Raw genomic sequence first — 10848 nt, forward strand, 5'->3', positions numbered from 1 at the left:
TTTTATACTAATAAACTTCTTGTTATTAAATGTAGTTGGTTACCTTCCTGCATAGTAATATATACATGGTCATGTTTTGCAAAAATTTAAGCACGCCGTTATAAGCATACATATATGAATAGTAAGATTTATAGCATAAATAAGAAAACAAATCATCATATAGGAATACTGTATCGTCACTGTGAATCCAAGTAGAGCAATGTTGCAGGAAACAGACAAGTTTTAAAGTGGGCGTCAAGCTGCTAAACTTTTGGATGCAATCTCAAACACGTTCTCGGACAGCCCGTTTGCAGATAGTATCATTTCCAGTTGAGCCTACCAGAATCAACAAGCACTAAAATTTTAGTATAAAGCCAAAGGAGAACCAGAAATTCGAACATCTCAAATCGCGTTAGGCACACTACCTTGGCAAGATTTTGCCTAGTTTCATCGTAGCGTTTCCACCTGGAGAAGGCTGATACCATTCTAGAAGCCACCTATTCAACGTGAAGCACATTTTATGATTATCGTTGGAAGAGATCGAGATGGCACATAAAAATTAATACAAGATCAGCTTTTGGAGGAAAAGTTCGTCTTGAGCGTACCTGAGGATTTATCTTGTCAAGCTGTACCACCAGTTCTCCCAAAAATTTGTAGCCGGACCCATCTTTCGCATGGAAGTTGACCAGTGATCCACAGAATCCTCCAATCAGTGAGTACACCTATTTACAATTATATATATTGTTATTGAAAGATGTGTTACCTTATTTAGAATGAAACTGTCGCGTGCTAAAGAAATAAACTTCACTGACCTTATTGGGATTACGCAAGTCAAAAGCGGGGTGGTTCAGCAGTTTACGAACATTTTCAACATTCCGGGGTACATTTGACATGGCTTGGAGGGCAAACCACTTATTAATGACCTGGAAACAGAAAAGATAACCACTAAACATTCGTAGATATCCTAAAAACTAAATGTTCGTAGATTAGCTATCAGCGATTTCTAATTAGGACACCGGGCTTATTAAGTTTTTTATACCCATTTTGTCATGTGTTTAATCTCTTCCGCATATAGCAAAAAAAATATAGACAAGCGAATCAAAGATTGTATCAGATGGCAAACATACCAAGTACTCATGTTGCCACTTGTCATAGAAATCAGCCAAAACCTCATCCCGCACTTTACCAGGAATCTGATCAAGGGCTACCAGTGCTGCAAACTGTTCAGTCAAATTTGTAGCAGTTCTATATTCGTGCAAAGCAAGCTCCGTTATTTCAGCATCTTCAAGTGAGCCAAGATATGCTGCAGTAAAATAGTAAACATGTTACTAATCAACAAAGACGAAAGAGAAAAAGAAATAATCGCAGCTGGCGTTAAGACAAGGCAAAAAAAGGCTCACCAAGGGCAATATTTTTGAGAGCACGCCTTGACAGGTTTTGATGGTCAAACTCATATTTCTCCGAGCTCCTATTGTTTCCCACCTGTAAAAGAATACGTAGTTATTCCATAAAAATATCAAGACAGTAACAGAAAATGATGAAAATGATCCACGCTTGTATATTAGATGCGTCCAAAATAACTACATACTGTGATAAGTAGCTCGTTTTTCAACTCAGAAGCAAGCTGCTTTCTGATGAAAGATCGAACAGCGTGGACAGTATCGGGGTCGGCAACTTCCATCATGTCCATGATTTCCCCTTCACCGGGCAGAGTTATTGCCTTTGCGATGAATTCCTGAATAGACATTAACAGATTAAAGAATAATTAGTAAATTCACCTTTTATTCCCCCCCCCCCTTCAACTGCGAGATATATTTCAAACATACCTTATCCAAGCTCGAGTCACAGAGTACACTTTTGATTCCGTTTACAAACTGTTGGTTCAGAACCAGCGGTTTGTTTTGTTGATAATCCGATACCAAGGTGAGCATCAATTTCCTCGCCAGTACCTGTCCCGCCTCCCAACTAAGGAAGCATGAGAGATGTCATATATTCTGCCAATACTTAAAAGGTAGTAATACATGTTCAATCTTTCTTGATAACATACCGGTTGAACTCATCGGAATCGTTAGCAAGAAGAAAGTAGAGATCAGCATCAGTTAGATCAGAATCCATGCGAACGGGAGCACTGTAACCCCTTAGAATAGATGGTACAGGGCGTTCTAGCATGTCATTGAACACAAATACTTCCTCTTTCTGCACGGAAAAGACAACTACTTGATCAGTAAGAATATTGAAGAAGGATAAACATTAACTTCATCAGCCAATCCGATATTAAACATTAAATATTAAAAGACACATTATTAATGCGGATATGTTGCAATGTGAAGACACTAGTAATTTAATCCACTGACCTTAATACTGTTTGACAAAACTATCCCAAACATCATAAGAATCATTCGCAATAATTTTGACACAAACCTAATAAATACATAGTAAATACGAGTTTTGTAATTTGTATGATTCCTACTAACCTTTGTAACTCTGAGGACCGTAGTGTGAGTTGGTTGATCATTGTTTGAAATACTCTCCAATATCCCATCATGGTAAACTGAGGATAGAGGCATGTCCTTGCCATCGGATCCAAGCAGGCCCAGAGCCACGGGAATAAACATGGGTTCTTTAACAGGTTGACCAGGGGTCGGGGGGACCTCTTGACTGCAGGGTAATCATGTTAGGTCACACATCCTGTAGTATGAAATAAATTTCCAGCGCAAATCATGAGAATAGATCATACCTAAACTTGAGAGAATAAGTTTTGGCCTCAGCATTATAGTTGGAAACAACGTTGAGACGAGGAGTCCCAGCTTGGGAGTACCTGAAATATTCAGTTTGAAGAACTTAACCACCAGAAATTAGTAATTATTGAAAATTTCATCAGCTCCCTTGTGACATACCATAGCAAGAAATTGGAAAAATCAGCACCATTTGCATCTCTCATAGCAGCAAAGAAATCTTCACACGTCACAGCTTGTCCATCATGCCTCTTGAAATATAGATCCATACCCTAAAGATAAAGAGACACACCAGTTATATTATCTGTATAAAAGATGGGAAGTGGAAAGAAAATTAACTTATTGTTATAAGCCAAGCATCAGTGTTTAACCGACCTTTCTAAATCCTGGAGCTCCCAACAAGGTTTTGTACATCCTAACCACTTCCGCTCCCTAAAACAGAAATATGAGATAAGTTATGAATAAGATAGCAACAGTCTAGTACTCTGAAAGCCAATGTTCATAAAAGCACATGGAATTCGAGTATTAACACCACTCCTTAGCCAAGAACAAACTCGTCAACAAGGGAAAAAACCAACCTTCTCGTATACCTGTCAGTTAAGAAACCAAGAAAAAACAAAGTCAGTACTTTATACAATTTCAGAAAAAATTTAGAGGGAAACAAGGGACAGGTGATAAAAATTGCTCTAGGCATACCGTGACTGCAAATTATCGAGTAAGGCCACCAATCAGATCCATAGCATCAGTAAAGCAACAGCCAAAATGAAAGTAAAAAAAATCACACATCATAAAAAGTGAATAATATAAAATGAAACAACATGCCAAGGAAACTTCTATTATCAAATAATGGAAACAAAGCAGTCACCTGTGTAGAAGTTATCCATCTGCCCATAAAATAAAAAGGAAAAATGTATATTAGCTTAATTTCCAAATAAATGGGGCTTGCAGTCTAGCACAAGCTTCACAGATACAAATTATTAAAAGGGAAATTTTCAGTGACAGATGAGGACAAAGAGAAAGAACTTAACCTTAATATACGAGTGGGGACGCACGGGATGAGCCATGGGCCCAGCATCCTGGAAAATTAAGATAATGGTTTGTGAATACAAGATAAGAATAGTCGAACTGAAAACTGTCGTGATGCATGCCACTGCATTAATACTAAATGACAAACAATTGGACAAGATTGCTCCCCGCACCTGCGGGAACTGATACGAACGAAGCTTTGAAACATCAGCAATCCGTTTTACTGGACGGCTTCCCATATCAGATGAAAATTCCTGCAAGCGAGAGTCAGTGAAAACAAATATTTATGTAAATGATACCAACATAATGGTAATTTCCTTTCCAGCTAGTATGTAGCCCACCTGATCCCGGAACACAGTGAGACCTTCCTTTAAACTAAGCTGGAACCAATCCCGGCACGTTACTCTGAAATTTACATTAATATCAATTTGACAAAAACTACACAGAGAATAGGAAAATAAAACAAACACAATAGGAAACATATGCTTACCGGTTTCCTGTCCAGTTGTGAAAATACTGCAAATGCAGGCACATGATCAATACAATTAAAACTTCAAACAGGAGGAAAGAGAAAAGAGAACTTAATCCAAAAAAAAGTTCAATCAACTACTCATGCAAAGATGACACACCTCATGCCCAATCACACCCAATATGGCAGCATAATCGGCATCTGTGGCAGTTTCGGGAGATGCCAAGACAAGTTTGGAGTTAAAGATCTGCCCGAAGAATATTACAATTTAGAACTATAAACAATCTTAAATAATCAAATAATGTCATAACTTTATACATACATTCAAACTCTTATTTTCCATAGCACCCCTGTCAATCAGCACAACGAAACAGATTTAGTAATATGAAAAAATATAGTAGATATCAGAAGGATGAAAGATCCAGCAACAAAAATATGAACTAACATATTAAAATCTGGAACAGCTACAACATTAAAGAGGTCCAGGTCATATTCAAGCCCAAAAACCTATATAGAAGAAAAAGAACAATATTAAATTCTAAAGTTATTCGAGCCAATTAAAAACACCAAAAACACAACACTAAGATGAGATGTTTACATCTTCATCCCATTTCATAGCTGCTTTCAAGGAATACATGGCATGAGCTGTCTTTGGTAGATCTTGTGCAGGGGTCCAGATTCTGAGTGACACCTTTCGGCCAGAACGAGTTATGAATGTATCATCTCTGCTTTCCAACTGTCCTGCAACTAAAGCAAAAAGATAGCATGGTTTCACAAAAGGGTCCTCCCATAGAGCAAAATGCCTCCCTCCCTGCATTAATGCATCTTGAGCTTCAGATGAAATAGTTTGTAAGAATTTCCAATCACAAGGAAGAAAAAAATTACCTCCAGATCTCCTTGCTCTATCAGGTTCCCATTAGACAATAAGACAGGGTACAATGACTTGTCACCCTCAATACGACAAGTGTACTTCGCCATGATATCAGGGCGATCCTAAAATTTTAGCCACAAATCAGATGGATGCCCAGGAAAAGATGAACAATCATCAAAGCTGCATAAGTATTAGATACAATACCTGATAGAATGTAATTTTGCGGAAACCTTCTGCCTCACACTGGGTGCAGAAGTTCCCTGATGATTTATAGAGCCCCTGCATCAAGTATAATTCATCAGAGTGGAATAGAAATCGAAACAACTATACATCCCTGCAAGACATTAGTATAGTTGTTTCGTGGAACAAAATGATTAATATAAAATCCAGGTACTAACCTCTAGAGATGTGTTCTTCTGTGGGCAAATTTCAGTGACAATCTCAAGAGTAAATTTACCACTTGGAGGAGAGGTAAGCGTCAGATGCCGTGAATCAACATGGAAATCATCTCCCTGAAATAAATAGAACTCATTGACAGGTGACAGATAGGCGAGACAAGGAACCGGAAATAAGTTACAGCAAATAATATGTAAGGTTGTTGGAAATATTTAAGTACTGAAAACTAAAATGGAATTAGGAAGACTGGACACTATACGCATGATCTAGGGAAATAAATGCTACTTTGCACAAAGGTTAGGAAATAAATATTCCACCACATACCTTCACATCCTCTCCATTCACCTTCAAAACAATCAGTTTCAGATCTGCCCCATCCAAGACTAAAGGTGCTGAACAACCTGCAGGATCAAATGAAGATGCAACTTATTTTTAAATGATTGTCAAGGTATTCGGTAGGGACAGATTGTAGCACCAGAACTGAATATGAAAATTAAGTAATTAACTGATACACATATCTGAGGTGTTCAGATAGGAGAAATATATTGAAAGACACTTAAACTGGAATACATATTGGTTGCAACAAGTGAGCAAATGACTAAATTTTACCTTCGCATTTTCAGTTTTAGCCTTATCACAGATTCACAGTGCCTCCGATACATTAAAAAATGATATCAGAGAAACATTAATCTAATCGGGATTTATACAGTAACTAATAAGCCCAATTTCATTTTATAATAGCAATTAACTCTCATGTTTTAGTTCTTATGGAGTGTCATTCAATTATATCAAGAGAAATTGCAGAATATTCTGGTCATGGTCACAGATAAACCTAATCCATGAAAAATTCCACCCTTGATGGATATAATGGAAATCGGTCCATCTTGTAAGTGATCAGAAAAGGTCAGCCTGAACACCTACGTGGCTTAAAGTATATGGTATCGAGTCACATGTAAATTGGCAAGTAAGATCTTAAACTATCTGAACCGTGATTCTTTGATATCGTTTGTAGAAAATTTGAAGGCACTGATCAGATAATTTCACCTTGAACACTAACAAACTCCATATAAGAAATTTCCTTCTACCATTCTGGCATCAATTCCCACCCAACAAACAGTCACAGACAAAAATACATTTATAACAAAAAGAAACAGGAAGTACCTTCAACCCTGGGAGACACAAAAATTTTGGAAAAAACTAAAGTTGTTTCCTCGCCCAACTGAAAATTCAAATCCACCTATGACGAAACATATCATTGATTAGAAGCTTGCTAAAATATTATTTTGTAAAATTAAGAATCTTTTGTCCAGAAACCAAGACATGAATGTAATTACCTTTTCAAAGAAATAATCTGGTTCTTTGTAATCCTTCAGAAATATCTCTTTTGGTGCATCCATATTATTTTCTTCGACTTGCTTCGTTAGTGGTTCTGTTGCCACAGAGCAGATGAACCTCCTTCCAATATTTCTAGGCCTCTACCAAAAGGAATCAAAAGCTCATTTAAAATATGCTTGTAGTTATTAATGAAACAATGTCATAGTTTAGGGAAAACTATAATCTTTACAAGAAGTGGCCTTACAGGCAGTGAGTAATATGGTGTCTGACAATTTCTCCGATTGATACTCTATTGAAAACAAAAAATAGAAAGTTAAAAGAACCCATGCCATAAACTTTAACAGAGAAACTAAAGTATAGAAGAGTGATATAACATCTGGAAATATGCAAACCTCAGAGCACAGAAATGGTCTGTATCTATAAACTTTCTTTACCGAATTGCCAGTTGCACGGGCGCTCTGTCGCAGCTGAAACCAAAGATGCTCGTTAAAACAAGCTACACATATTATGGAGGCATTATACATATAAAGCTGTAAACAAAGAAACATCCGTGATGGATTTTAAAACAAAACTTATACAAATATAAAGATAAAAAAATAAGGTTTATAACATCCAATTTTTGCATGCGAATTATAGTTCTATTTGATTAGCTGTTAATTTCTTAAATATCTATATCATTAAAATATAAAGATTTTATAAAAGTTTCCACCTAGGAGTGCTCAAATTTGAAACTTTATGCCAAAAAAGGTATCAAATTATCAACAATTCAATGACAGTTCGTACAGCATCAAACGATAACTTTTACTATAACACACGCACATCAGTGAGAGAGAATGAGAGGATTAAGGGAGAAAGTAGTCACAGGTGCAGAGGAGACCAAACCCAAGAGGCATGTCTTCGACAAGCTCGAAGCATTGCAGGGTAGAATCAATCGTGACATCTTACAATCACAAAACTTTGAATCCTAAATAATCTAATTTTAATAAAGATAACAAAAATACCAATTTGATGGTCAAATCTGTATAAACCCTTAAAATCGTTCGATTATTTTTTACTAGTTCTGTGAGTTACGATAAAAGATTCAAGCTTCCACCAAAATAAAATCAACAGCTCAAAACTAGAAAACTTCAATAAAAAGGCAAATCAGCTAAAGAAACTGAAACAACCCGTAGAGATGAAATGAGGGTTGAGTGGTAAAGAGAGTGTATATATCTCACATATATTAAGGTTACAAAGGGTTCAAATTATCTGACGAATAATAATTTTTGAAATACAGAACTAAATGATTTTTGAATCGAAATTGACGCTCTTCTACTCTCTTTTACCTTGGAATTTTGTGGACGAAATCAAAGATCTGAGATGACTGATAAGCAGAAGATCTCACAGCAAAAACACCTTATTATATATGTTTACCTACATGGAAAACAATGGAAAATCAAATAGTCAAAATAAAAGATAATGCTATCTTTGAGATTTTATCTAAAAACATTAATTTATTATAAAAACTCCCATATTAGATATGTTTATAAATACAAAAAGGATACTACTCCTTATTAACAACAGCCCAGATATTTTGTTGATATTTTGCGGGATTATATTTCTATTTTTTATTTTTAGTTTCCAGATAATGTTTTCAATACATTATTTTTTCCACTCCAATTGTATGAAAAAAAGGTCACAGGCATAACGAGATTTAAGCCCATTTACATTATATTAGGCGGAAAAAGGCCCATTTCCGTTAGTCCTAATATGACACAAAATTTTTAAAAATATTTTTTACCCAAGAATTTTGAAATTAGCATATAATAGATTCATATTGAATAATAAAAAAATCATTTGCACTTTTAATTTTATTTAATGAGGATTGACTGATTGATTGATAAAAAGTACAAGTATGAGAATCTATTACAATGAATAAAGACTTTAACGAAATATTAATAGAAATGTAGGAATCGGAAGATGTATTATGCCTTTGCTATTTCAAAGTAGAAAATTGTCTAACTTATGAATTAAATTCAATACATATTTTTGTTCTAAGTGCGTCTTCGATTTGAATAGTTCATCTCCAGTCTCCACTAAAATTTTCCTTTCTTGAAATGTCCCTAAATTTATATAGTTGGTTTCTATTTAAAATTATTTAGATAAAAAAAAATTAATACTATAGTTTTTGTGAAAATATTGTATGGAATAATTAATAAAGATAAAATAAAATAATTATATATACTTTACTTACTAGTATCTTTTTCCAAAGAAAAATAATTTTTTGTATTGTCGAAGTGTATATCTATTTTGTTAAATTTTACTAACACCATCTTCTTAATTCTTGCTTTAGCTTAATTCTTCTCGACCCTTCTCAAAACGCATTTTTGCAGTGAAAAATCTCCCCTAACCGTTTGCCAAATCACAAAATGCATCTTTGTGCTTGTACTATTCACAAACACAAAATAAATAGAAATTGCTTATTCAAAGTTGGGTGAAGAAGAAGTGAACAAAACGAGAAAAAATTAGCGGCGCAAGCTCTGAAGGGTGAATATATTAGGCTATTTATTCGGGCCATATATTTATTTTTTGAATTCATATAGACATATTCACATAGTAGTGATAAATTAGCCAAAATGAACCTAACATTGGTTGTTTAATTTATCATAAATTAGCTATTAAATTGTTTACACGTGGATCGATGAATTGTAATTAATTATCCTAAATGGCTTTCCCTAATGAAATTAATTAATTGGTTTGGCTAATGAAATTAAATGATCCACTAAATTAATTGATTGAGATTGACTACTGGAATTAATGATAGACACTTAGACTACAATTACGTGTAATGCTTTGTTGATAATTTTCAACTAAAGAAGTTTTTTTTTCATGACTAGATGATATTGTTTATCTCATTAATTAATAGTGATGTTTATATATAAATTTTCGGTTGTTAATATCCGATGCAATTAGAAATACGAGATATTCTTTTGATTATTTTTGTGATGGCCAAATTCAAGTAACTGAACTTCTACTGGTGAATAACACTAGTCTGTATTAATGATTTAGGCGAGAAGATAATTGCAGTAGAAACATCAAATGAGAATGTTGGACAATGTATAGAGTGTGGGAGGAGAGCCGATCTCAACAAGCATTGACATTGTCCGTGATCATCTATTGAAAAAAATACTTACATGTAGACTTATTTCTCAATAATTGAGACGTTTATGAGGTCCACTGTTGTCTTAGCATCAACGACAAGCTCTTCCAATTGATTACTGCATATTCCAAATCGAATGATAGTAATTCCTGGCGAGAGTGTTGATGACGTTCAACACATAGTCAAGGATAATGAGGGAATGATCGAATTTCATTATAAAGACAATAAGAAAATCATCACACAAACTATTAAGATCAGTAAAATAATATAATTATTACATATTTTTTTATAAAAAAAAGTACTAATAGTCCACTAGCTAATTAATTGGAAAAAGAGATGATGAGTGAGAGTGAGTGGCGAATGTTGAAAAAGTATGTTGTTTGTAATTGTATCATCATCAAATAGTAAGAGCATCTCTAATGGCGGCGTCAGCGTAGGCACGCCGATTTTTCGCAGACGCCGGTGCTGACTCCGAACCATTGCAGCCGGCGTCAGCGAAACCGACGTCAAAATCGGCGCGCCTACGCCGATTCTTGGACTGACGCCGATTCTGACGCTGACTCTCACGGCGCCATTTGTAGGTCCCGAATCGGCGTCAGAATTTTATTTTTTTTTTAAAATTTTTCGAAACACTATATATACGCGCTTTGGACGTCATTTTCATTCGCAACACTTGTATTAACGAGTACTCTCTCTATCTTAATTTATGTATAAGATCAACAACGAGAAATAGAGAACAACTACGAAGGTACTCCAGTGACGACCGGGTCTCAGACTCCCCCGGCTCCCGTGGGAGGTGGTTGGCCTCCGATGACCGGGTACTACAACATGTACTCATGGCAGCAGATGATGCCACCGATGGTCACCGGGGGAAGTTTGCCGTCTTGGCAGGGGTACC

At 35.4% G+C, this 10848-nt stretch overlaps 1 protein-coding gene across 2 annotated transcripts; it reads right to left on the reverse strand.

Moving 5' to 3' along the window:
- Nucleotides 1-8319, reverse strand: LOC121768260 (puromycin-sensitive aminopeptidase-like). 2 transcript variants are annotated; one of them, XM_042164699.1, is made up of 33 exons: nt 8137-8319; nt 7204-7278; nt 7056-7100; nt 6811-6951; nt 6638-6713; nt 5801-5877; nt 5479-5592; nt 5285-5359; nt 5095-5202; nt 4808-5020; nt 4655-4716; nt 4532-4559; nt 4370-4456; nt 4231-4256; nt 4082-4145; nt 3914-3994; nt 3743-3790; nt 3580-3598; nt 3411-3415; nt 3293-3304; nt 3090-3146; nt 2877-2986; nt 2717-2797; nt 2454-2637; nt 2027-2175; nt 1806-1944; nt 1568-1714; nt 1380-1461; nt 1107-1282; nt 792-902; nt 585-701; nt 405-476; nt 1-315 (listed from the first exon to the last, which is right to left on the reverse strand). In XM_042164699.1, exons 4-33 carry the CDS (start codon nt 6871-6873, stop codon nt 235-237), a joined length of 2664 nt encoding a protein of 887 aa, XP_042020633.1. In that variant the 5' UTR covers nt 6874-6951; nt 7056-7100; nt 7204-7278; nt 8137-8319; the 3' UTR covers nt 1-234. The 2 variants fall into 2 exon arrangements, with proteins under 2 accessions (XP_042020633.1, XP_042020632.1); XM_042164698.1 differs by lacking the exon at nt 8137-8319 and adding an exon at nt 7674-8003.
- Nucleotides 8320-10848: the final 2529 nt, after the last annotated feature.

This window comes from Salvia splendens, chromosome 15 (genome assembly GCF_004379255.2).
Source record: "Salvia splendens isolate huo1 chromosome 15, SspV2, whole genome shotgun sequence".
NCBI classification, from domain to species: domain Eukaryota; kingdom Viridiplantae; phylum Streptophyta; class Magnoliopsida; order Lamiales; family Lamiaceae; genus Salvia; species Salvia splendens.